The sequence below is a fragment of the Chroicocephalus ridibundus genome, chromosome 17 (genome assembly GCF_963924245.1).
Source record: "Chroicocephalus ridibundus chromosome 17, bChrRid1.1, whole genome shotgun sequence".
In the NCBI taxonomy this organism is placed as follows: Eukaryota; Metazoa; Chordata; class Aves; order Charadriiformes; family Laridae; genus Chroicocephalus; species Chroicocephalus ridibundus.
The window spans coordinates 1,158,181-1,182,969 of NC_086300.1; the positions used below are offsets into that span (position 1 = coordinate 1,158,181).

General features: G+C 67.3%; 3 protein-coding genes across 5 annotated transcripts; 2 read left to right on the plus strand and 1 right to left on the minus strand.

The window, feature by feature from the left end:
* Positions 1-982: 982 nt before the first annotated feature.
* SGCA (sarcoglycan alpha) lies at positions 983-4,383 on the minus strand. 2 transcript variants are annotated; one of them, XM_063354386.1, is made up of 9 exons: positions 4,291-4,383; positions 3,667-3,819; positions 3,049-3,191; positions 2,887-2,959; positions 2,594-2,792; positions 2,322-2,484; positions 2,040-2,245; positions 1,841-1,867; positions 983-1,182 (listed from the first exon to the last, which is right to left on the minus strand). In XM_063354386.1, exons 1-9 carry the CDS (start codon positions 4,328-4,330, stop codon positions 999-1,001), a joined length of 1,188 nt encoding a protein of 395 aa, XP_063210456.1. In that variant the 5' UTR covers positions 4,331-4,383; the 3' UTR covers positions 983-998. The 2 variants fall into 2 exon arrangements, with proteins under 2 accessions (XP_063210456.1, XP_063210455.1); XM_063354385.1 differs by having other exon boundaries at positions 3,049-3,194.
* A 1,744-nt stretch (positions 4,384-6,127) lies between these two features.
* PPP1R9B (protein phosphatase 1 regulatory subunit 9B) lies at positions 6,128-15,189 on the plus strand. The gene is made up of 10 exons (XM_063354384.1): positions 6,128-7,772; positions 10,687-10,819; positions 10,945-11,065; positions 11,241-11,345; positions 11,759-11,894; positions 12,044-12,196; positions 12,303-12,356; positions 12,556-12,785; positions 13,419-13,515; positions 14,887-15,189. Exons 1-10 carry the CDS (start codon positions 6,480-6,482, stop codon positions 14,938-14,940), a joined length of 2,376 nt encoding a protein of 791 aa, XP_063210454.1. The 5' UTR covers positions 6,128-6,479; the 3' UTR covers positions 14,941-15,189.
* A 2,726-nt stretch (positions 15,190-17,915) lies between these two features.
* Positions 17,916-24,250, plus strand: SAMD14 (sterile alpha motif domain containing 14). 2 transcript variants are annotated; one of them, XM_063354387.1, is made up of 10 exons: positions 17,916-18,048; positions 19,281-19,332; positions 20,853-21,010; positions 21,336-21,435; positions 21,528-21,615; positions 22,048-22,122; positions 22,201-22,357; positions 22,819-22,932; positions 23,022-23,177; positions 23,839-24,250. In XM_063354387.1, exons 2-10 carry the CDS (start codon positions 19,293-19,295, stop codon positions 23,989-23,991), a joined length of 1,041 nt encoding a protein of 346 aa, XP_063210457.1. In that variant the 5' UTR covers positions 17,916-18,048; positions 19,281-19,292; the 3' UTR covers positions 23,992-24,250. The 2 variants fall into 2 exon arrangements, with proteins under 2 accessions (XP_063210457.1, XP_063210459.1); XM_063354389.1 differs by having other exon boundaries at positions 20,874-21,010.
* The last annotated feature ends 539 nt before the right edge of the window (positions 24,251-24,789 follow it).

Genomic DNA, 24,789 nt, shown 5'->3' on the forward strand with positions numbered 1-24,789 from the left:
CCACAGTGAAAGAGGTCCTTTCTTTGGAGGCGAGGGGCCGGGGGGACCCCCTGGGGGGGAGCGGGGAGGGGTTATGGGGGTGCTGAGCGGGATGCCCGGGTCTGCGCGGTGGAAGGGACGAGCAAGCGGGGGCTCCAGACGAGATCCCGCCGGTCACAGGCACCCAGGTGAGTCGGGGGGACATCGGGGTGCCAGCGGGTGTCCCTGGGATTGCTCCCCCCTCCTCGTTGTCCCTGTCCCCATCCCCAATCTTCTCTCCACCAGCCCCACAGGGCTGGGACGGGGGGGGGGACAGGGTCAGGCCAAGCTCTTGCGGGGGGTGCAAGTCTTTTGGGGGGGGGTCGTGGGTGGAGAAAAGCAGCTGAAGAGCGGGGAAGAGGGGAGTGGGACCCCCCCCTAGAATAAGGGACAGAGCGGGACATCACACGCACACACACACACACACCCCCCCCTGGAAGGACCCCAGCCCCACAGCGCTCAGCACCCCCCCAACCTCGGAGCTCATCCCGCTTTGGGGCCGGTTGGGGCAGAGAACTGGCCAACTCAACACGCTCTCTGCAGCCAGAAGGAGCCCAGCGCAGGCTGCACCCCAAAACCCCCCCCCCCCCGCCCCCCAGTATCACTGCAGCCAGGCTGGGATGCTTGTTGGGGGGGGGGGGGGTGCGGGTGGGCAAAAATAAAGCAGAAAAGCCACAGTTCGTCACCAAACGGCCACTTTATCAGCCTGAAACCGTCTGTATTGCCCACTGCTGCGTGTGGATGATGATGACGCCCCCCCCCGCACCCCAACTATCGGTGCCACCCCCACAAAATGCTCTGGGCAATGGCCCGGCAGCGGGCAGAGCCCAGCCGGACGGGCAGTCGCCCGTCCGGCTGGGCTCTGCCCGCTGCCGGGCTTTTGTCCCCTGCAAATTGTCCCCAAAAAATCATCATGATGCCCTTTTGTCCACCTCTGGGACTCACACACCCACCCCACCCACCCCCGGCATCATCCCGGCTCACTGCGGGAGGAGGGGGACGCGGGCACCATCCGAGGGACCGGGCATGGGGTTGATGCGTTGACCCGTGCGGACGTTGAACATGGGAAGGGTGGAAAGGGGCCGCGGGACGTCCCGGCTGCCGGCCATGTGCCTCAGCTCCTCCGTGTCCCCGTGGATGGTGGTGTGATGGACCAGCTGGATGCTGGGGAGGGGGGGGAAGGACAACTGAGTGCTGCGCCCCACATTCCCACCCGCATGCCTTTGGGGAGGGGCTTGAGGGGGTCTGTCCCCCCATTAGTAGGGTTTTTCCCCCATCGTTGGGGTCTGCACCCCATCGTTGGGGCTGGTCCCCCACCATTGGGGTCTGCACCCCATCATTGGAGTTAGTCCCCCGTCATTGGGATCTGCCCCCCGTCTTTGGGGTCTGCATCCCATCGTTAGGGTCTGCTCCCCATCGCTGAGGTTCGTTCCCCATCATTGGGGTCTTCCCCTGCTATCATGGGGGTCTGCCCACCCATCGGGGGGGTCTGCCCCCCATCGCTCTGGTCTGCTCCCCATCATTGGGGTCTTCCTTGCTGGTGTTGAGTCCGGCTGAGGCTATTGGAGAAGTAAAACAGCTCTTGTGCTCCAGCCCGCGTCTGTGGGGGGTTATTGGGGGGCACTGAGGTGTAAGGAGAGGAGGAGGGGGGCTGGGGGGGCTCTTTGGGGAGACCTTTAGGGTCCGTCACCTCGTCACATCCCCCGACCGCAACCGACTGCTCACCGTCCCCCTCTCCATCCCCCCCCTGTGCTCGGCCACGACAAAGCCCCCCCAAAAGCAGCCCCCCAGCACCCCCACGGCTCAGCCCGCGGCGACTCACTCAGACGTCTCCAAGTCCCGTTTTTGCCTACGGAACAGGGGAAGAAGGGGAAAAACATATAACGATGGTGAGAAGGGCTCTCACCACCCCCAGGCTCTCCCTGGGCCATGGTGGCTGGGGAAAGGGCACCCAGCCCGGGGTGCCCATGCCCTGGCTGGGGTGGGGGGACCCCCACCCTGAGTGTGCCCCCCCAACTCACACTCCTTCCCTGCGGCAGCACATGAGGTGGCCCAGGAGCAGGCAGAGCAGCGCGGCCACTGCCAGCGGCACCAGCAGCGTCACCAGGTACCCGGGCAGCAGGTCCCAGGGGGGGACCTCAGTGGGGGGCTGGAAATCCCCCCCCTCCTCCAGCACCCCAGAACCCCACACTGGCCCTGGCGATGTGGGGCTGGGCCAGACCTGCAGCTGCAATGGGAGGATGGTTACGGGGGGGTCTCCAGGGGGTTGGTGAGTGGGGTCGGGGGGGACGTGGGGGTCTCACCAGGGTGAGGTTGCACCAGCGGATGGTGAAGTGGGGGGCGAAGGTGTCGTAGCAGGAGGCGAGGGGCTGCTGGCCCAGGCTGCAGCGGAAACGGCTCTGGGGCGAGGCGGCCGATGCCAGGCACGGCGAGAAGCCACCGCGGGAACCCACCTTCACGTACACCCTGCCAGGGTGGGGGGGCACTGGCTGGAGGCGCCCCCCCCAAAACCGCACGCACAGAGGACGGGGGGTCTGCCCGGGACCAACCCCACCGCCCCCGGCTCTGACCGTACCCCTCTTTGCGCCCCTCGATGGGCAGCGGGACGCGGCCGCCCCGGTCCAGGGCGGAGGTGATGTTGATGACGTGGAGGTCGTCCTGCTCCCAGACACCGGCCGTGGCCCCGAGGAAGGTCTCCTGTGCGGCCACCGGCAGCAGCTCCTCCACATTCCTGTTCCCCACCAGGAACTCGCCCTGGTACGGGGGCTCCCCCCCTGCGGAGGAGACCTGGCACCCACGGGGACACCCCACGCCCGTCGCGGCGGGTCTGGGGCAGCCCGGTGCGATTTGGGGGTGCACAGCCCTTACCTGGAGCGGGGACGACGGTGACGATGAGGAGCTGAGCCACCGTCTCGTAGGTGTGACGGTTGTATGCCAGCACCTGCAAGCCAAGGAGACACTCCCGAAGATGCCACCCCCCCCCTCCCCCGTGTCACCCCCTGGCATGGGGCCGTGAGGGTGGGCACCTACCTCAATGGCATGGGTGCCCACCTCGGCGGCCGTGGGGCTGCCATAGAGGTAGCCTGGCTGGTGGGGGTTGCGCTGGATGTACCGCAGCCACCGTGGCAGGTCGGGGTGGTCCCGGAGGTGGGCTTGGAAGGTGATGGGGGTGGCTACTGGGTGCCAGGACACACAGATGGGTGGGGACAGACACAGACATGGAGACACGCATGCCACCAGGCTGTGCCACACGCAGACCCTCGCCCTGCAAGCCCTTCCCCATCCAACTGGTCCCAACAATGAAGCACCACTGGTCTGTGCCCCAGGGGGGTCCTGGTCTCCTTTCTGAGACGAATGACCCCAAATGGAGGTGACCCCCCAACCCCTCAGTGGTGGGGGATGAAGGGATGCTGCTCCCAGGTGGCTCTAACAGCGCAATGGGGTGGTCCCTGGGGATCCCCAAGTGGGTGGAGGGGAGGAAGGGATGGAGGGTGGGATGGATGGAGGGAGGGAGGGATGGACGGCCCAACTGGGGTCATGCCAGTCATGCCAACATTAGCCAGTGCTCCCCGTTAACAGTCCCAGTCCCCCCACCCCAGGCACTGCAGGACACCCCCCCGACCCCACTGCCCTCAGCCTGGCCCTCACCGCTGTCATCCTCGCTCCTGGCGAGGAAGGCCTCCTGGAACAGCTCCCGCTCCAGCTCGTGGACGAAGATGGCTCCGGTCTCAGAGGAGACGCGGTGGTCGGGGAGGATGCGGTGGTTGGGAAGGGTGGCCCAGGACCCCCCCAAGGCCATGACTGCGGCCAGGAATGGGGCTAGAACCGGGGCTGGGGAACACAGCTCCTCCCTGCCTCAGTTTCCCCATTCCCCAGAGACCCCGGGATGACCTGCAGGTGCCCACAGACCCCCCCGGACACCCAGCTGGGGCAGAAACACGTCCCTGTGAGGCAAGGCCAGGACAACGGGGTGGGCTGTATTTAGGAGGGGGTAGGGATGGGGACACGGACAGGGACGGGGACAGCACCTTCCCTTGCCCGGGACCTGTCATGGAGAAGTCCCACTCGGTCCCCCCCATCCCAAACCCAGCTGGCACCAGGGACAGGATGGCTCTATTTAGCTCTGTCATGTCACAGCCCTATCCCCCCCCTCCCCTCCTGCCAGGACCCCCCGTCCCCACTCTGCCCTGGGGGTCCCCCCATCCCCTCCCCGCTGGGGGTACCCCCGGCCCAGCCGTGTCCCCCCCGGGGGGTGACGGAGCTGCCACTCGCCTGCCAGCACCCAGACCCGGAGCAGCTCGGGGGCCTCCATCTTCGCCACCACCCGGGAGCGGGGCCAGGGCTGATTGACGGAGGCAGCGGGGCTGGGCTGGCGGGGGGGGGCCCGCCTGGGGGGGGACCCACTGGGAACAAGGCCAGGACCCCGCCACAGCCACCTTCTGCCACCAAGGCTCTGTGGCACGGAGCCCCCCTGGCTGCCGAGGGGCTCTGGGGGTCCGGTGGGGTGTCCCCTGGGTGGGCTTGTCCTGGTGCCCCCACTCATAGGCAGTGGGACGGCAGTGGGGACACGGGACGGGGCACAGCGGGGTGGGGGGACGCTTGGGGACAGCTGCCGCCCCCCGCGCTGTCATGGCAGGCAGCCTGCCAGCACCGCTGCCATGCACAGGCGTGTGCCCTTGTGCGGCACCGCAGGAACACGCCTGTGCACACGCGTGTGCGTGCACGGAGGGGTGTGCGTGGGGCCGGTGTCCCTTGGCGGGACGCAGCGGAGGGTGCTGGGACACTGGAGGGCTGGCGGTGGCGGGGGCCAGGCCCTGCGGTGGGGTTTTTGGCGGGGGGAGATGGCAGCAGCGGAAGGGGAAGGCGGTGGCTGGGCGGGGGGTGGGGGGGGGAAACGTCACGTCACGTCACGGCTCGTCACGCCGCGTCACGCACAAAGGGCCGGGAGCCTGCGTGGGGCGACGTGGGGCATCTGCAGGGTCCTGGCGCCCGCGCGCTGCCCGGCCTGGGGAGCAGGGGTGCCCCCCACCCTGACCCCCAGCCCCTTGGGGTGCTCCTCCCGCAGCAGGGACCCCCTCCACGGCCCCAGGCTGTCAGCTCTGGCCCCTCTGCTGTGTCCCAGTGGGAAGACAACAAACCCCCCCAAATTACCCCCAAAAAACCACCCAGCAGCACAAGGAGGAAGCGGTGCAGCATCTTGGACCCCCTCCCGGGGTCCCCTTGCCTCAGTTTCCCCCCCTGCCAGCTCTGGGTGGGGGCATCGGGGCGATGTGCTGCACCCCAAGGACAAATTTATGGGGGCAGAAAGCAAATAGGGCCCCCGTGGGGGCACCTCAAGAGGGGGGGGAGGGCTTTGGGCATGGGTGCATAGCGGTCCCAAGGGATGGAAGCAGGGGGACATGTGGACAAAACTGGGGGGAGGCAAAGGGAGAGGAGTGTGGGGACATGGGGACAGAGCTGGGAGGACAGACAGGATGGGGGGATGTGGGTACAAACTGGGGGGGATATGGGGCAGAAGGGGGGGATACAGGGATAGAATGGGGGGACATGGGTACAAAATCAGGGGGAAACGGGTACAAAAGCAGGGGGACATGGGGACAGGACGGGGGGGACATGGGTAAAAAATTAGGGGGATATGGGGACAGCATGGGGGATGTAGGGGCAGATGCAGGGGACAGCGGTACAAAACTGGGGGGGACAGGGACAGCTATGAGGGGACATAGGGACCAGCCTGGGGGCCGAAATGGGGGGGGGGGGGAGTAGAGGGACAGAAGGAGACATGTACGGGGGGGGACAGAGCTGGGGGGGGGACGTGGGTACAGAGCTGGGGGGGATGTGGGTACAGAGCTGGGGGGGATGTGGGGACAGAGCTGGGGGGGACGTGGGTACAGAGCTGGGGGGGATGTGGGGACAGAGCTGGGGGGGGGCAGCAACACCGTAGAAGCCGGGGGACACGCACGGCACAGCACAGATGCTGCGGGGGGTGGGGGGGGCACATGCCACAGGGAGGGGACCCCGTGCGGGTGTGGGGCGTCTGTGCGGCGGGCGGGGGGTCTCGGGGGGGTTCCCCCCACCGGCGGGCGGCGAGGCCGAAGCGGGGCGGCGAGGAAGAGGAAGAGCGAGCGCGCCGCTAAGACCCAGAGGGCTCTGCGGGCAGCGGGGCGGGCAGATCGCAGGCAGCAGCGGCTCCATCACCAGCCACAGAGAAAGGGGAAGAGGAGGAGAAGGGAGGAAGGAAGAAGGGCTGGGGTGGAGGGGGCCCCCCGGGATGGACATGGCCTGACCGAGCCCCGCAGCCCCCCCGCGGGCCGGTGCAGGTGTGCCGGCGGCGGCCCCCCACCCCGCTGCGGGCGGCATCCCCCTCCCCATGCCGCTGTAGCCGGCGAGGGGCCGCGGCGGCGGCGGCGGTGGCGGCGGCGGCGGCGGCGGCGGGCGATGCGGAGCGGAGGCCCGGTGGCGGCATGTTGAGGACGGAGGCAGGCGGCGGGGCGGCCGCCGGCGGGGGGTCCCCCTCCGGCGGGGCGACGGGCGGCGGGGGGCTGCGGAGCGCGTCCCCCCACCGGAACGCCTACGAGGCCACCATCCAGGCCCTGGCACCCACAAAGGAGGCCGACGGCGAAGACGGCAAGAAAAGCCGGGGTAAGAAGTATGGCTCCAACGTTCACCGTATCAAGAACATGTTCCTGCAGATGGGGACGGCGCCCGGCCCCGAGGGCGCCTGCGACCTGGCCAAGGCCAAGGAGAAGCCCGTCCGTCTCTCCTTGCCCCGGGCCGGTAGCCTCAGCGAGAGCATGGACCAGGGCAACCTTCTCAAGCTGGGCACCAGCGTCTCGGAGAGGGTCAGTCGCTTCGACTCCAAACCCGACAAACCCTTCTCCAAGCTGCAGGAGACCCGTAAGATCTTCGAGAGGAGCCCGCAGGAGAAGGCCACCACCACCAAGCTCTTGCTACGTAAGGAACGAGCCGGTTTCCAGGACCGTAAGCTGGACGTGGTGGTGAGGTTCAACGGCAGCACCGAGTCCTTGGACAAGCTGGACACCGAAGCCGTCTCGCCCACTGTCAGCCAGCTCAGCGCCGTCTTCGAGAAGGCCGACCTCCGTAACAACCTCCATAAGGCGCCAGGGCGAGCGGGAGGGCCACTCAACGCCAAGGTGGTGGGCAAGCGACCTCGGGTCTTCTTGCCAAGCCCTGAGGCCGGACGGTCAGGTGATGGCCACACTGCCCCGGCACGAGCCAAGCCACTGGAGGAGGACAAGACAGCGGGGAAGACCAGCCGGCCGGCGGAGAAGGAGACAGCCACCCCACGGGTGCAGGAGGTCTGCAAGATCAAGCCGGTGGAGGTGGAGGAGAGTGGCGAGGCCGAGGAGGAAGAGGAGGAGGGAACAACAGCGGCAGGTGAACCCGTGCCCGCACCCCAACCGGCCAAGGCGGCCGAGGGTCTGGCGCCCACCGCACCCCGGCTGGATGGGGGCTTGGGGCTGGCCACGGGCGAGGAGGATGTCAAGGGCGAGCGGGCAGAGGAGGGCGATGGCTACGAGGAGGCCAAGAAGGAGGACTTCTCCGAGGCGGACCTGGTGGACATAAGTGCCTACAGCGGGCTCGGGGAGGACTCGGGGGGCAGCGGGCTGGAAGAGGAGGAGGAGGCCGAAGGGCTGTACGAGCCCGAGTCAGGTTGCGTGGAGATCCCCGGGCTCTCCGAGGAAGAGGAGCCCGTCCCCAACCGCAAGATCCAGTTCAGCACGGCCCCCATCCAGGTGAGATGGTCTGGGGATGAGGGGGACAGCTGGGGGTGGCAGGGGGACACCCTGGGGTAGGGGGCAGCTGGGGATGGGGAGATACCCCAGGGTGAGGAGCACCCCAGGGTGGGGGGCACCCCAGGGTGGGGTATATGTTCCCCACCCAAACAACACCTTTTGGGTGTGCTGCGGACAGGGATGTGGGGTGGGGGTTTGTGCCCCCCAGCCATGGGGCATGGCACCCCACTTGGCCATGCCCTTGCGCTGAGGGGAGGAGGGCGGCCACCTGGGCCTGGCTAACGAGCCGGTTAACGAAGGGCCCTGCCCTGGCGTAGCCTGGGCTCCCCCTGCCAGCGAGGGACCACCCTGGGGTCGATGTGATGGGGAAACGTGGCACTGGGACCCGCTGGGGTGGCCATCCACAGCACCCAGTGCCAACCCACTGCCGTGCCTGGGACAGGCCAGGAGCCACCCCCATATTTTGGGTGGGGATACCCAAAATATCCGGGTATGGGGTGCTGGGTGCGGCAGCCACGCCGCCACCCTCAGCCCTTGGTCCCCGGGGGATCCCTCAGTGCCAGGGCTTCTCCTGAACCGGGGGTCCCCGAGGATGAAGCGGCGTTGGGGTGGGTATTTACCCCTGCCATGGGCCCAGCCCGGCGCCCAGGACCGTTTCGGGAAGTGGAGGAAGGGGAAGTGTCTCAGCGGCATGGCCAGGAGGGGGGACAGCATCCCCCGTGTCCCCCCAGTTCTCTGTCGGGGATGCCGACTGGGGTCGGGGTCCCCATCTGGTATGCTCCCCCAGTGATGGGGCAGGGGGAGAAGGGGCCATGCAGCTATTTTGGGGTGTTCTCTCCCGCTTGAATCCCCCCCGACCGGAGGAGCAGCGATTGCTTTGTGCCGGAGCTGGGTTATTTTTAGAGCCCCGGCCTATATTCTGGCTCTGAGTCAGAGCGGGTGGGTGGCCCCACCTGGGATGGGGGGACGGGGGGACAGGGACCACCTTGGCCCGGGCAGGGGACAACGGTGTGCTGGGTGGCTGCGTGCTGGGGGGGGCCTTGGTCCTGTGGGAACTGGCCAAGCCGGCCCTGGGAAGGATGTCCCCCCACCCATGGATGGGCGGTCAGGCTTTTTGGGGTGCTCCCCCAGCACCGCCTTCAGCCTCTCGCTTTTACGCACGTCCCACCGCAGGGTGATGGTGGGGGTCCCGTACGCAGGTGGGGAAGGGGCCCAGGTGTCTGGGAGCTCCAGCTTCCCCCCCACGCACTTGCAGGGGTATGGGTGACGCTGAGCCCCCCAAACCCACTGTGGTGGTTGGGGCTGGGAGCACTGGGGCCCCCCCCCCAGCCCCAGCATGGCCCCCAAAGCGGGCAACCTGCACCCAGTGATGGGGGCACACACTGCCAGCCCCGTCCCCTGGGTCTGTGCTGGCTCCGGCTGCTTCTCCCCTGGAAGCCAATCCAGACCCCCACCATGTCCCAACCCCCCCAGGACGTGAGGGCAGGGGTGGGGGGCACAGTGGGGTGAGCCAGGACGTGTGCCTGCAGCTGTGGGCTCGGGTGCCCACTGTGCATATGGGGGGACAGAGGCATGTCCCCTGCCCCGCTTGTCCCCGGCACCCCTGGGTGCCACCCAGGTGGGTCCTGCCCGTCCGTGGTGTCACCGGGCTTTGTGCGATGGCCCTTGACACTCATCCCTAATACCCTTTGTGGCCAGGCTTTAACCCTGCCGCGTTATCCCTAATCCACTCGCCCCGGCAGCAGTGCCGGGCCGGGGCCCCTCCGGGGACATCTGCCGTGCTCAGCGCCTGGCCAGCCTGTCCCCACCCGGAGAGGGGTGCTGGCAGCCTCCCGGCATGCAGGGACGTGGCACCCCACTCCCTTTAGCGCCAGGCTGGGGACATTGTCCTTGTGGCACATCCGACCTCAGCCAGGGCCACCACGGTGCCCAGCATGGGGACGCCAAGCCCCTCCTGAGCTGCCGGCCCCCATTGAACCAGGCGTGGGAGGGTTTAGGGGTGCCCCACGATGGGGGTCAGTGTCCCCAGGGACTTACGATGTTAGAGGCCCATGCGTGTGTCCCCAACCCATCCCCATCCCCTCTCCCTTGGGACCGAGGGTGGCTGATCCCTCCTCGGTGCCCAAGCTCAAGCATCCTACAAGTGACACCGATGGGGAGAGACGGGCATGGGGAGGATGGAGACCTGATGGTGGGGGTGGTCTGTGGACCCCCAAGGTCCGCAGAATCCCTGGTGCTCCCTGTGCCCAGGCATCCCTCCAGATGGAGGTGGAGGTTGATCCTGCTGGGTGGAAACCCGGGGGAATAAACCAACCCCAAACTTATGGTGGGATTTATCTCTCCTGGGTGCAATGGTGGGTTTGGGTCCGTGGGGTCCGGGCTCGCCCACGGAGGTGCCCAGGCAGGGGGTGAGGTGCAGGGATGGGCAGAGGAGGTGAGGTCCATCATCCAGTCCTGTACACTTTCTTCCACCCACCCATCCATCTATCCTTCCTTCCTTCCTTCCTTCCTTCCTTCCTTCCTTCCTTCCTTCCTTCCTTCCTTCCTTCCTTCCTTCCTTCCTTCCTTCCTACCATCCATCTGTCCATCTGCTGTTCCATCCATCCACCCCTTTGTCCATCTCTCTGTCCATCCATCCATGGGGCACAGGGCATGACACCATCTCTGCTCCCAGGGCCACCCCAAACCCTCTGTGCTTCCTCAAACCTCCCCTCACTCCATGACACGACTTGAGGGGGGATTCTCCAGTGTCTCGTAGCCTCAGTAACACCCCCTGATGCCCCTGCCCGGGGCTCCCCTCACCTGAGGATGCCCCCTCGGCCACGGGTGCTGCTGGTGCCGGGGTGGTGGGTGGCTGCAGCGTTTTCCTACCCCATCCTGCTGCCCCACTGAGCAGCTCCCTCCGTCCCGGCAGGTCTTCAGCACTTACTCCAATGAAGACTACGACCGCCGCAATGAAGACGTCGACCCCATGGCTGCGTCGGCCGAGTATGAGCTGGAGAAGAGGGTGGAGCGGCTCGACCTCTTCCCCGTAGAGCTGGAGAAAGGTGGGTCCTCACCCCATCCTGCAGCCTGGGGCCCCTGCGGCACCCTGGGGACAGGTTGGAGGTGACTCCATCGGTGTTGGTAGGGTGCTGCCACCCTGCTAGGACATGGCGCGCTCTCTCCGCAGACTCCGAAGGGCTGGGGATCAGCATCATCGGCATGGGCGCGGGGGCCGACATGGGGCTGGAGAAGCTGGGCATCTTCGTCAAGACGGTGACGGAGGGGGGCGCTGCCCACCGGGATGGCAGGTAAGGGCTGCCCGGCCCGAAACACCCGCCTGGGTCCCCGCTGCCGCTCACCTGCGGCTTGGGTGGTGGTGGAGGAGCTGGTGTGGGGGCAGAAGCGCCAGATGTTCCCTGGGGTGGGAGGTGCCGGGGAGGTGGGCAAGGGGTGGCCCTGCTGTGACGGTCCCCTTGTCCCCAGGATCCAGGTGAACGACCTCATCGTGGAGGTGGACGGCACCAGCCTGGTGGGGGTGACGCAGAGCTTCGCCGCCTCCGTCCTCAGGAACACCAAGGGCCGTGTCCGGTAGGGCCTGGGACTGGGGGGGTTTGGGGGGCTGGGAGACCCCCATGGCCCGTGATGGGCCCCCTGAGGCACCCTGCCCCATAGCCTGCCCCCAGAGCACCCCAGCTCCCAGGCTAGGCTGTCCTCTGCCCCAAAACAGCCCTGCCCCCCTAGTCCCCATGCCCTCTGCCTGCCCTGTGCCACCCTAGTGCCCCCCTGTCCCCCAGAATGCCCCCTCAGCAGCCCAGGATCCCCCTAAACCCCCGACTCATCCACTGTCCCCATTATGTCCCCCCCGCAAATTTGCCACTCCCAGGAGCACCGCCTGTCCCAGCAGGGATGTTCCCCTGGCTGTGCCACCGGGGTGTCCCCCACCCCAGGCCCCCCATGGCCAAAGCTCCCTGTCCCCAGCTGAGTCCCCGCCGTCCCCGCAGGTTCCTCATCGGGCGGGAGAAGCCGGGGGAGCAGAGCGAGGTGGCCCAGCTGATCCAGCAGACGCTGGAGCAGGAGCGGTGGCAGCGGGAGATGATCGAGCAGCGCTACACCCAGTACACCGAGGATGACGAGGAGGTGAGGGGGGACAGCACCCACCCAGGAGGGGACGGACATGGTCCCCCCAGCCGATATGGGGCCGGTGACTCAGTTTCCCCAGGTGGGATGGGGTGGAGGTGCCAGGCTGGGGACCACCACGTGCCAACGCGGCTTCGTGCCCTCCGCAGACGGGTGAATACGCCACGGACGAGGAGGAGGAGATGAGCCCCATGTTCCCCAGCGGCGAGATGGCCATTGAAGTGTTCGAGCTGGCCGAGAACGAGGACACGCTCTCCCCTGTGGAGATGGACCCCGAAAAGCTGGTGCACAAGTTCAAGGAGGTGAGGAGGGGACGGGGGGTGCCGGGGGAGCGTGCCCGAGCGTGGCAGCCTGTGTGCCCGCCTGGGGATGTGCCCGCCCCGTGCGAACACCTGGCTCCTCTCGCAGCTCCAGATCAAGCACGCCGTCACCGAGGCCGAGATCCAGCAGCTGAAGAGGAAGGTGAGCGGGTGCCCCGGCCCCATGCGGGCGGGAAGGACCTCCCTCCATCTCCCCAGCCCCCATGGATCTCCATCTCCCCCATGCCCTCCTAGCTCCCCACATCTCCCCCCCAGACCCCTCACCATGCCATGCCGAGCCATGTCATGCCGTGAGCGGTCCTGGCTGTGCCGTGCCGTGCCCTGACCCCGCTGTCCCCCAGCTGCAGTGCCTGGAGCAGGAGAAGGCGCGCTGGCGGGCCGAGAAGGCCCAGCTGGAGCAGAGCGTGGAGGAGAACAAGGAGCGGATGGAGAAGCTGGAGGGGTACTGGATGGAGGCGCAGAACCTCTGCCAGGCCGTGGACGAGCACCTCAAGGAGACGCAGGCCCAGTACCAGACCCTGGAGCGCAAGTACAGCAAGGCCAAGAGGCTCATCAAGGAGTACCAGCAAAAGTGAGGGCAGCGCCGGGCCCTGGGCACCGATCCTCCCCCGGGCACGAGCATCCCCCTGGGCATGGACCCATCCCTGGGCACCAACCTGGGGCCCCGCACTGAACCATCCCCTGGGTGTGGACCATCCCCTTGGCATGGACCCACTCGTGGGGCACCAACCCCTTCATGGGCACCCTTTGTCCCTGGGCACAGACCATCCTCTGGGCAGAAGCCCATCCCTGAGACACCAAATCCTTCTTGGGCACCTTCATCCCCTGGGCAGGGACCATCCCTTGGGCAGGGACCTTCCCCTCGACATGGACCCATCCCTGGGGCACCAGATCCTTCCTGGCCATCTCACATTCCTGGCCAGAGACCTTTCCGTGGGAAGGGACCACCCCTGGGTATGGACCATCGTCTGGGCAGGGACGTTCGCCTGGGCACAGACCTTTCCCTGGGCATGAAGCATCCCTTGGGCAAGGACCATCCCCTTGATGTTGACCCATCCCTGGGGCACCAGTTTCTTCCTGGGCATCCCTTATTCCTGGGCATGGACCATCCCCTGGGAGATCCCCAGGCACCACCACCCCACTGAGCACGGTCCCCCTGGTGCTGGGTGGGGGGTGACGTGCACCCATGCGCTGGTCCCTGCAGGGAGATCGAGTTCCTGAAGAAGGAGACGGCGCAGCGGCGGGTGCTGGAGGAGTCGGAGCTGGCGCACAAGGAGGAGATGGAGAAGCTGCAGGAGAAGGTGGGCACTGGGCGCCGGGACGCAGGCTGCCCCTGAGCCCCGCGGGCAACGGCCGGCCCTGGCTTCGGCCCCGCCGTCGCCCGGCCCCGCTCCACCGCGTCGCTCCCGCCACACCGCCGTCGCGGCCCATGGCTTCCCAATCGCCGCTGGATCCCAGGATGGATCGCAGCAGATCTGCTCGGGTGCCGGCTCGCGCCAGCCACTGGATCCCACGCCGGGCGGTAGCGGAGCTGCGCGGGGCGCTGGCTCCCCTCTGGACTGAGCTCCGGCTGCTGGATCCCACAACGGATCACGGCGGGGATCTGCTTTGGGCGCCGGCTCCCACTGGATTGTGCTTCCGCCACCGTGCCCCGCACCGTGATCGCAGGGGATCTGCTCGGGTGCTGGCGCACGCTCGATCCGCCTCCGGGCACTGGATCCCACACTGGATTGCAGTGGATCTGCCAAGGGTTTGGGTCACAGTGGATCCTGCTTCAGGGTCCGACATCCCATAATGGATCCAAAGGAGATCTTCTTGGGCGCTGGATCCCAGGCGGTTTGGGTGGGATCCCCCGGTGGTTCCCGGTAGATCGGCACAAGGCGCGGGGTGACACTCGATCCTCTGCTGGGAGCTGGATCCCGTGCTGGTCATGCTGGATCCCACAACAGCTCACGCTGGATTCCATGCTAGCGACACTGGATTCCCGCCCCCCCCCCCCCAGTAGCGGGGGGCAGAGCTGTGCTGGGTCATAGCAGATCCTCCGCAGGGTCACTGGATCCTCTGGGATCCCCCAGCGCTGAGGAGGCTGCTGTGGGTCGCAGCGGGGGGGCTGGCACCCACCCGGCTGGGGGGCACCAGGGGGGTCCCCTGGCACCCAGCAGAGCAACCCCCCACCTGCCCCCCCTTATGACCTCCTCCGTCACCCCCAAATTGTCCCCCGGCATCCCACAGAGACTCACCCCCCGCCTGCCTGCAGCCCCCCAGCCTGTCCCTGTGCCCCCCCATCCCTGTGCCCCCCTGTCCCTGTGCCCCCCCCATCCTTGTTCCCCCCCATCTCTCTGCCTCCAGCCCCACACTGGCCCTCCAGTACCTTCCTCCTGCCCACGCTGCCCCCCTGCCCCGTCCCCCTGTGTCTCCCCACCAGCACCCCCACGTCCTGCCCCCTTTGTCCTGTTTCACCCCCCTCAGTCCAGTCCCCCCATCCCGGTGTTCCCGTCCCCATATCCCCATCCCTGTATCCTCATCCAGTCTCTCCCAGCCCTGTCGCCCCCCCCCGCCACGTGTTTGCCCCCATGTCCCTGTGTCCCCACACCCTGTCCCTGTGTCCCCCACCCATCCCCACGCCCCCCGGCCCCCCCCGGCTGAGACCTCTCCCCTTTGCTGTTTTTCAGATCTCCGAACTGGAGGCCAAGCTGCAGACTTTGAAAAATTCCAACCCGACTTAAACCACCCTCAAACCGCAGCGATTTTGGGGGGGGGCCCTCTACCCCCCCCCAGCCCTGTCCTCCCCACACACCCCCACACACCCCTTCCCCACCGGGGAGGAGGCGAGACCCCCGCCAAGGCCTCCTGGTGCCCCCCACTTCCCTCCCCCGGGGGCACAGACAGCGGGGGGGGGCTGCGGTGCGTCTCGGGGGGTTCCGGGGGGGGGTGGACACCCCGCGTTCGTGTCTGTGTCCAGTGTGAGTCTCGTGGTGACGTGATGGACAGATCGGGGGGGGGCACGGCCCCCCCCAGGACTCCCCCCCTCCCCAAACGCACCCTCCCCTCGACATGACACCCCTCCCCTCCGACACAGAGCTGGTACCCCGGTTGGACGCTGGTGGGGGGGGCAGGCAGAAATGCCCTCCCCCCCCTAAATGTGAGCCATACTGGGGAGCAAAGGGAGGGGGGGGTTACGCTGGAAGCTCCCCCACCCCCAGCTCCTCCTCTTGGGACTCTCCTGGACCACCGGCCTGGGGGGGGCCAGTTGCCTTTGGGCCCCCCTGCGGACTTGATCCCGGCGCTGCAGCGAGGTACCCCCCCCTCGGGTTCGGTGCCTGGGACACCATGGACATTCGTCGTGGAGGGGGGACCCCAAGTGCCCCCCCCCCCCCCTCGCGCCCTCTCCCCCTAGTGTCACCACCACCGGGCAGGAGGGACCCCCTCAGCCTTTGCCAACCCCTGCAGTGGGCATGGGGGGGGGCAGTGGCCCCACCGTGGCCTCCTGGGGATGTGGGGGCTGCCCGACACCCCGCTGTGGGGGCACGGCCAGGGGGGTGCCCCCCAGCACCTGCCACTGCCCTCCCTGAGCCCAGGGCTTTCGCCTTCCCTGGGCAGGAGTGGGGGGACACGCGGGGGTCCCTCTCCAGGGTGGGGGCGATGCTCTCACCCGCCTCCCCAACTGTAAATACACCCCCCCACACCTCACCCCCCCCAATAAATCACAGTATTTCTCTGGGGCTGGGACACCCCCCACCACTGGCCAACCCCAGCCGGGTCGGGGGGGCCCCACCCCCTCGGCCCAGGGGGAACCCCTTTAAGTTTTGTTTCTATTTTGCGCCCCCCCCCCCGCCCCCCTCCCCCCGAAGTACCGAGTCTCCGACAGTAACTGGATGTGGGGGCAACTGGGAGCCAGAGCTGGTTATACTGGGAGGGGGAGGAGGGGGGCTCGCGGGGGCGGGGGGAACAGGGAGGGGGGGTCCGACTGGATTGGAGCCACTTGGGGGTGGGGGGGTGGGGGAAGTATTTAAGGGGGGGGGGCGGGGAGCGAGAGCCCCGGGGGGGTGCTGGGGTTATTTAATCTCACACGTATACCTGTGGGTGTATATACTATATATATATGTACGTATGTATGTACTGGTCCTCGTTTTGTAACGCAGCGTCCCGCGTCCCGCCATCCCCATAAACACCGCCTCAGCCTCCGCCACCGCATCCTTTCCCGGACGGCGGGGCCGACTGGGGGCACTGGGGGGCACTGGGAGGAGTGGGAAGGATTGGGGGCATTGGAAGGAGTGGGAAGGCTGGGGCGCGGGGCCGGGGGGGCACTGGGGGGATTGGCAACGATTGGGGCACACTGAGAGGAACGGTGAGGCCTGAGGGACGCTGGGAGGCATGGGAAGCACTGGGGGGCACTGGGAAGGACTGGGGGGACACTGGGAGGAGTGGGAAGGACCGGGGGGGCACTGGGAAGGACTGGGGGCACTGGGAGGCGTGGGAAGCACTGGGGGCCACTGGGAAGGACTGGGGGGACACTGGGAGGAGTGGGAAGCACTGGGGGCCACTGGGAAGGACTGGGGGGACACTGGGAGGAGTGGGAAGGACTGGGGGGACACTGGGAAGGACTGGGAGCACTGGGAGGAGTGGGAAGGACTGGGGGGGCACTGGGAAGGACTGGGGGCACTGGGAGGAGTGGGAAGGACTGGGGGGGCACTAGGAAGGACTGGGGGCACTGGGAGGAGTGGGAAGGACTGGGGGGGCACTAGGAAGGACTGGGGGCACTGGGAGGCATGGGAAGGACTGGGGGCACTGGAAAGGACTGGGGGCACTGCGAAGGACTGGGGGCACTGGGAAGGACTGGGAGCACTGGGAGGCATGGGAAGGACTGGGGGGGCACTGGGAAGGACTGGGGGCACTGGGGGCACTGGGAAGGACTGGGGGCACACTGGGAAGGACTGGGGGCACTGGGAAGGACTGGGAAGGACTGGGGGCACACTGGGAAGGACTGGGGGGGCACTGGGAAGGACTGGGGGCACTGGGGGCACTGGGAAGGACTGGGGGGGCACTGGGAAGGACTGGGGGCACTGGGAGGAGTGGGAAGGACTGGGGGGGCACTGGGAAGGACTGGGGGCACTGGGAGGCGTGGGAAGGACTGGGGGCACTGGGAAGGACTGGGAAGGACTGGGGGCACACTGGGAAGGACTGGGGGGACACTGGGAAGGACTGGGGGCACTGGGAGGCGTGGGAAGGACTGGGGGGGCACTGGGAAGGACTGGGGGCACTGGGAGGCGTGGGAAGGACTGGGGGCACTGGGAAGGACTGGGAAGGACTGGGGGCACACTGGGAAGGACTGGGGGGACACTGGGAAGGACTGGGGGCACTGGGAAGGACTGGGGGCACTGGGGGCACTGGGAAGGACTGGGGGCACTGGGAGGCCAGCGCATCCACGGGGCTATGGGAGGGCTGGGGGAGGCAGGGCGTGTGTGTGGGGGTGCGTGTGCAGGGGGGGAGGCGGGGGGCGCAGGGGGGTGTACGGACGCCGTGTCCGCGCCCCGCCGTGTCCGCGCCCCCCCGCGCCCCCGGCGCTGTCCGTTCAGCACCGCCACCCGCCGCCGGCACCGGCCGGGCCGAACGGAGCCGGGCGGGGCGGGGCGGCGGTTCCCGGCCCCCCACCCCCCCCCGGCCGCTTCCGGGTTCCTGTCCCCCCCCCCCCCACGCGGCCCCCGGCCCGGCGGGGCGGCCCCGCACCGCACCGCCCTCGGCCCGGCCCGGCCCGGCCCGGCTCCCCGGCGCTTCCCCGGCGCCCTCGGCCCGGCCCGGCGGCGGGAGTCGCCCAGGATGCCCGAGGAGGGCGGGTGAGTCGGCGGGGGGGGACACCAGGGCGTAACCCCCGGGCGGCCCATCCCGCGGTACAGCAACCCCGGTACAACCCCCACCCCGGTACAGCATCCCCGGTACAACCCCCCACCCCGGTACATCCCCACCCGCCGTACAGCCCCACCCCCGGTACATCATCCCTGGTACGACCCCCCCTCCTCCGGTACAGCATCCCCGGTACAACCCCATCCCCGGTACAACCCCCCACCCCGGTACATCCCCACCCGCCGTACAGCCCCACCCCCGGTACATCATCCCTGGTACGACCCCCCCCCTTCTCCGGTACAGCATCCCCGGTACAACCCCATCCCCGGTACAACCCCCCACCCCCGGTACAGCATCCCCGGTACAACCCCCCACCCCCGGTACATCCCCACCCGCCGTACAGCCCCACCCCCGGTACATCATCCCTGGTACGACCCCCCCCCTTCTCCGGTACAGCATCCCCGGTACAACCCCATCCCCGGTACAACCCCCCACCCCCGGTACATCCCCACCCGCCGTACAGCGCCACCCCCGGTACATCATCCCTGGTACGACCCCCCCCTCCTCCGGTGCAGCATCCCCGGTACATCCCCATCCCCCAGTACAACCCCCTCACTCCCGGTACAGCATCCCGGGTACAGCCAGCCGCCGCCCCCCCACACCCCGCCCCACGACGGTGCTGTCCCCTCCCGGTAAGGTCCCCGTTCCCGGCACTATCTCCCCCCCAGCCCAGCCCCCTCCCGGACCCCCCCGGACCTCGCTGGCCCCGGTTCCCTGGGGGGAGGGAGGGGCTGGGGAGGGAGCTGGGCTCGGATCTGCCGCCCCCCCCGCCCAGAGACCCCTGAACCCGGGGTGGGGGTGGGTGGGATTTAACCCCTTCCCGGCTGCCCTGCAAAGAGCGTTCCCAGTAGCCCCCCCAGCCTCCTCTTCCCACACCGCCCCCCCACACCCCCGGGGAGAAGGGGGGGCTGACCCCCTCCAGCTGGGGCAGATATCTGCTGTGTCCTGCTCCCCCCCCAAGTCCCTGCTGTTCTCCCCCCCAGCGCTGCAAGGTTGAGGGCATGGGGACACTGGGATCAGCAGGAGGGCGGGGGGGGGGGGGAACATCCCCTTCCCACCCCCACTTGCAGAGGGTCTGGGTGCATTGGGGTCTGGGTTCCCTTCCTCCTCCCCCTCACCCCCCAGCACAGGGTCCCCCCTCCCTGACTGTCCCCTCTGTCCCCAGCTCTGTCCCACCATGTCGATTTCCAAACTGCAGGATGTGGATGAGGTTTTTGGTGAGTCCCCGGGGGCCCACGGGGCACAGAGACACCCATGGGTGCTGCCCCCCTGGGTCCCCACCCGCCCTCAGTGTCCTCCTGCCTGCTAGAGGCGAGGGGGCGGCACCCCAGAGCTGGGCTTGGGGACAACATGTGCTAGGGGACAAAGGGATAGGCATGGGGCATACAGCCACCTGCAGAGGGACACATGTGGGGCAGGGGACAGGGTGTCACGGGGACGTGCATGGGGCACAGGTATACGGGTATGGGAACATGTATGGGGCAGGGGACACAGGGACACATATAGGGCACACAGGCATGTGGGTGTGGGCACACAGAGGGTGACAGGGACATGGGGACACGGCCCAGAGCCACTCCTCGGGCTGGGGTTGGGGTGCAGGAGGCCACAGCCGGGCAGGGACATGGGGGTGGTCCTGACCAGGCCCTGGGCAAAGCTTTCTCCCCCCCCGGGGGATGGGGTCGCTCTGTCCTCGGGGACACCGCACTGCTCCTCTCCCCGTGCCGGGACAGCTCTTTGAACACTTCTCTCTGTCCCTCTGTCCCCTCACCCCCCTGGGGTGCCCCATCCACCCACGTCCCCAACGCTCCCCTCTCCTCGTCCCCCTCTCCCGTCTCCACCGGGATCCCCTGCCCATCCTTCAACTCTGCTGCCCTGTCCCTGTGCTCCGCTGTCCCTCTGTCCCCTCTCAATGGGGCTGGCCTTCTCCTCCTGACCATCCATCCACCTCTCCCATCCCCTTCTCCTTGTCCCTAACTGGCCATTTCTCCCTCCATCCGTCTTCCTGTCCTTGCCCATCCATCTGTCCCTCCACCTCCTCTACTTGGCCTTATCCCTTCTTCTCCCTCTCCCTGTCCATCTGTCCGCTCCCCTGTCTCCTTTTCCCTACCTGTGTACGTGTCCATTCATCCATCCATCCGCCCCATCTTCCCTCTCCCTACCTGTCCATACGTCCTTCCATCCCTCCTTGCATCTCCTTGTCCCTACCTCTCCATTTGTCCATCCATCTTCTTCCCCCCGTCCCCATCCATCCCCATCTCCTTGTCCCTGCCCATCCATATGTCCACTGTCTGCTTTTCCTTACCTGTCTGTTCATCCATCCGTCCATCTATCCCTATCTTATCTGTCCATCTGCCCTTCCATCCCTGCATCTCTCCCTCACATCTCCTTGTCCCTACCTCTCCATTTGTCCATCCATCCCCATCTTCCTTCTCCCTACCTGTCTGTCCATCCCTCCTTTCCTCCCTACATGTCCATCTGTCCTTCCAACCATCCCTCCCTCGCATCTCCTTGTCCCTACCTCTCCATTCGTCCATCTGTCATCTTCTCCCTGTCTCCATCCCTCCATCCATCCATCCATCCATCCATCTCTTCCTTCTCCCTACCCATCCATCCGTCTGTCCCTCCCTCCCTCACTCCCCATCTTCCTACCTGTCTGTCCATCCATCCCTCCCCATCCGTTTGTCCCCCCTGTCCGTCTCTCTCTCTCTCTCTGCCCCGGTCTCTCTTTCACCCCCAGATTTTACCGCTGTGGTTCCAGAGACGCCGCGCCTGGACAGTAGCCTGCAGAAGGCCCGTGCCCGGCTCCTAGCCAAGGGCCGCCGCCACCGGCCCTCCCGCTCCCGCCTGCGAGACAGCGCCAGCTCCACCGAAGGCGATGAGGGGCCCGAGGCGGCGGTGAGCCCCGGGGGGGCCGCAGGGGCTGGGGGGGCTCCACGGACCCAAGGGAAGGGTTTGGGGGGACCCCTCGGCTGGGGTAGGGAGGGGATAGGGGGACACCCTGGGGCGGGGGGGGGAGGAGCTACAGGGGTTTGACCCCCCCGCCATGCCACGTGCCCCCCAGGGAGCGGAGGGCGATGGCGGCCCCCCAGCCCCCTCACCCTTCTCCTGCAGCACCGAGTTCTCCTTTGAGGTGGGGGCGGTGAGGCGGGCCCTGGGGGACCCCCTGGCCCCCTCGGCCCCCCTCAGCCACTACCGACCCCTCACCAACGCCTCGTCCCAGGAGGGGCTGGTGGGCACCCCCTCGCCCAAGTCCTGCCACAGCTCCGACAGCTCGCCCGGCTTCGCCCGCTGCGACACCCGGCCCCAGCGGCACAGCGAAGGTGAGCCCCCCCCCCCCGACCCCCCAGGGCACGCAGGGACCCTGACACACGTGCAGGGGGCAGTCGGTGACACCCCTGTCCTCGTCCTGCAGATGACAGCCGGGACATGAGCCCCCCCGAGCCAGCCAGCCCCACTGTGGGGCTTGATAAGAAAACACGGAGGAAGTTCTTGGATTTGGGGTGAGACCCGGCCCTTGGGGGGGGGGTGAATGGGAGGGAGGGGGGATGGATGGACAAACGGATGGAGAGGTGCATTGGAAAGATGTAGGAATAGATGGAGATATCTGGAGGGATGGAAAGGTGGAGGGATGCAGGAATGGAGGGAGGGAGGTGCAGATGGAGGGATAGAAGGAGGGATGGATGCAGAGATGGAGGAGGGATGGAGGGATGGATGGAGAGATGGAGGAAGGATGTGTGGATGGAGGGAGGGATGGACAGAGGGATGCAGGGACGGAGGGAGAGAATTCTGGAGGGAGGGAGGGATGCAGAGATGGAGGTGTCTCTGAGGATGGATGGGTGGATGGAGGCAAGGCTGAGGGCTGTGGAGGCGGTGGGAGGGGTACGGCCATCAGGACACCCCGCTCCCCACCGACCCATCTCCCTCCCACCCAGGGTGACCCTGCGCCGGGTGTCCTCCAGCAAGGGTCGGAAGGAGAAGGGCAGCAACCGCCTGTCCATGGGCAGCAGGTGAGGGACCCCCCGTCCAGGGCAGGGAGGGCGCTGCAGGGGGACAGCCCGGGGGCCCTAACGCGCCTCTGTCCCCAGGGAGGCGGCAGAGGGTCCTGGACGCCCCTCGGGGTCCCCATTCCTGCCCTTCTCTTGGTTCTCGGACGGCGCGAGGGGCTCGGCCTCCCCCGGCTCTGCCTCGCCCACCGGCTCCCCTCGGCACGAGGGGCTCAGCCCCGCCAAATCCGCCTCCCAGGTCAGTGCCCAGAACGGGGGGCTCCCGGCCCCGGGGGGTGGGTGGCATTAGGGGAGGGTATGGGAGCCCTATAGGGACAGGGTGCTGCAGGAAAGGAGGGTGGTGGTCCTATGGGTTATTGTCCCTTGGGTTTGGTTAGCTATGGGGACAGGGGACAAAGCCCCATAGAATGAAGATAGCTATGGGGAAGGGGACCAAAGCTCTACAGAATCAAGACAGTTATAGGGGAGGGGGTCAAACCCTATAGAGTCAAGAGAGCTATGCAGGGGGTTCAAAGACCCATAGGGTTGGGCAACTAGAGGGAGAGGGATCAAAGCCCCACAAGGGTCAAGACAGCTTTAGAGGGGATCAAAGCCCCACAGGGTCTGGCAGCCCGATAGGGAGGACAGCTATAGGGGGGAGGATGGCTATAGGGAGCTGGCTATAGGCCAGCCCTGCCCTCGCCCCTCCTGCTGCCCCAGGACTCGACGCTGAGTGAGGACTCCCCACCACCCAGCGCCAGCCCGCGCCTGCCTGGCCCCACCGCCACCAAGTGCTCCTACCCCTACCACACCCTGTCACAGTCCTCGGACGAGGTGAGCCCCACGGGGGGTGCAAGGTCAGTTCCCCCCCTGCCCCGGGTGCTATGGGGACCCCCCATTAACACCCAGGCCCCTGTGCCCAGTTTCTGGATGAGCCCCCTGGCACGGCTGCGGGCTGGACGTGCCATCAGGTGGGACAGTGGCTGGAGAGCCTCAACCTGGAGCAGTACGTGGAGGAGTTCTCGGCCCATGGCGTCGATGGTCCACGGCTGCTGCACCTCGATGGTGCCAAGCTCAAGGTATGGGGGTGCTCTTCTGCTGGGGTGCAGGGCGGCCCAGGTACCCCCACAGGCTCACTTTGCAGGGCAAGAGGTTCTAGGTACCCCAAACGGGGTGCTCCATGGGGTATGAGGTCTGGATGGGTTCTAGGTATCCCAACAGGGTTCTCCATGTGACAGCTCTGGGAGGGTTCTAAGTATTCCAATGGTCTCATCACAGGACAACAGGCTCTTGGTACTCCAAGAGGGAGCTCTATGGGGTAGGAGGTCTGGGAGGGTTCTAGGTACCCCAATGGTCTCATCACAGGACAACAGGCTCTAGGCACCCCAATGGGCTGCTCCATGGGGCAGATGCAGGGATGTTCTAAGTACCCCGATAGGCTCGTCACAAGGTACCTAAAAACTCTTGTCCTAATTGTCTGCTCCATGGGGCAGGAGGTGGGGGGGAGGTTCCAGGTATCCCAGTGCATGAGTCAACGAGGCAGACGGAAGGTTCTAGGTACCCCAACGAGCTAGTGCACGGGGGTGTAGGTACCTCAGCAGGATGATCCTGAGGACAGGCAGCGCAGGGAGGGCTCCAGATACCCCAAGGGGCTGGTCCATCAGGCAGGGGGGTGCCGGCGCCCCGCGGCCATGGGGAGGGCGGCGTGGTCCTGCTGCCAGCGCCCGGCTGTGCCGGCAGGCGCTGGGGGTGGGCAGCTCGCAGGACCGCGCCGTGCTGAAGCGGAAGCTGAAGGAGCTGAGCCTGGCCGTGGAGAAGGAGCGCAAGGCCCAGGAGAAGGCGAAGCAGCGAGAGAAGCAGAAGAAGAAGGACCAGGAGCAGCGGCGGAGTTAAGGGGGGGGCTGGGAGCACCCCTGCACCCCCTCTCCACCCACACCCAGGCATCCCGGGGGGCACCCGGCTTCGGCACAGGACACACCGCCACGGCCAAGGGACAGCGGTGCCAGGCTGAGACGAGCATGGAGTGGCACAAGTCCCCCCCCTCCTCCAGCCACCCCCTCCCCGCCTGCACCCCTCCACTCCATGGGCACAGTCTGGGCCCCACCATGGGCCCCTTCTTCCGGATGCAAACGGCACGTTGGACTCCCCCCCCCAACCCTGTCCTGTCACCCCCCCAACCCTGGGGGGGTCACAGCCACCCCCCTCAGCCGCCCCCGGCACGGTGCGGCACCAGCCGAGGACAGTGCATGGCCTGAATTCCCCCCCCAAGACACGCACACCCCCCCCAAGTCGAGGTGTGGGGAGTGAACGCTGACCCCCCCCCCAGCCCCAAACACGGTGCCCCAGGGGACGCCCCAGGAAATAAAAGGGTATCAAGGGCCAGTGCAAACCAGCGTAACCAGTGTGAGCCTGACTGGGAGCGGGCTGGGGGACAACACGGGGTGGGGGGAGCTTGGTGCCAGGCTGGGGGGGCAACCGGAGTCAGGGCACAGAGCATGGCTCCTGCCCAGGACCTGCGTCCCCAGGTGCCACCCTGTGACTGCGCCCAGGGTGGTGCGACACAGCGGCCTCCTCCCAAGCCCGGGTGGTCCCAGGGTGGGTAAACTGAGGCATGGCGAGGCGGGGGGGGGGCAGTGACCCGCGTTGCGGGGAGAATACAAAGAGGGGGCTTTCCCAAGACACTAAAACTTC

What these genes read in the sequence shown, in the direction of transcription:
- SGCA (XM_063354385.1), bottom strand. Translation starts at nt 4,330, where the DNA reads ATGGAGGCCCCCGAGCTGCTCCGGGTCTGGGTGCTGGCAG. An exon ending in CCGGGTCTGGGTGCTGGCAG is followed by an intron (nt 3,820 to 4,290) that starts GCGAGTGGCAGC and finishes TCCTGGCCGCAG; the next exon opens with TCATGGCCTTGGGGGGGTCC. An exon ending in CACCGTCGTCCCCGCTCCAG is followed by an intron (nt 2,793 to 2,886) that starts GTAAGGGCTGTG and finishes TCTCCTCCGCAG; the next exon opens with GGGGGGAGCCCCCGTACCAG.
- PPP1R9B (XM_063354384.1), top strand. Translation starts at nt 6,480, where the DNA reads ATGTTGAGGACGGAGGCAGGCGGCGGGGCGGCCGCCGGCGGGGGGTCC. An exon ending in GCTGCCCACCGGGATGGCAG is followed by an intron (nt 11,066 to 11,240) that starts GTAAGGGCTGCC and finishes CCTTGTCCCCAG; the next exon opens with GATCCAGGTGAACGACCTCA. An exon ending in TCCAGCAGCTGAAGAGGAAG is followed by an intron (nt 12,357 to 12,555) that starts GTGAGCGGGTGC and finishes GCTGTCCCCCAG; the next exon opens with CTGCAGTGCCTGGAGCAGGA.
- SAMD14 (XM_063354387.1), top strand. Translation starts at nt 19,293, where the DNA reads ATGTCGATTTCCAAACTGCAGGATGTGGATGAGGTTTTTG. An exon ending in CGCCTGTCCATGGGCAGCAG is followed by an intron (nt 22,123 to 22,200) that starts GTGAGGGACCCC and finishes CTCTGTCCCCAG; the next exon opens with GGAGGCGGCAGAGGGTCCTG. An exon ending in TGTCACAGTCCTCGGACGAG is followed by an intron (nt 22,933 to 23,021) that starts GTGAGCCCCACG and finishes CCCTGTGCCCAG; the next exon opens with TTTCTGGATGAGCCCCCTGG.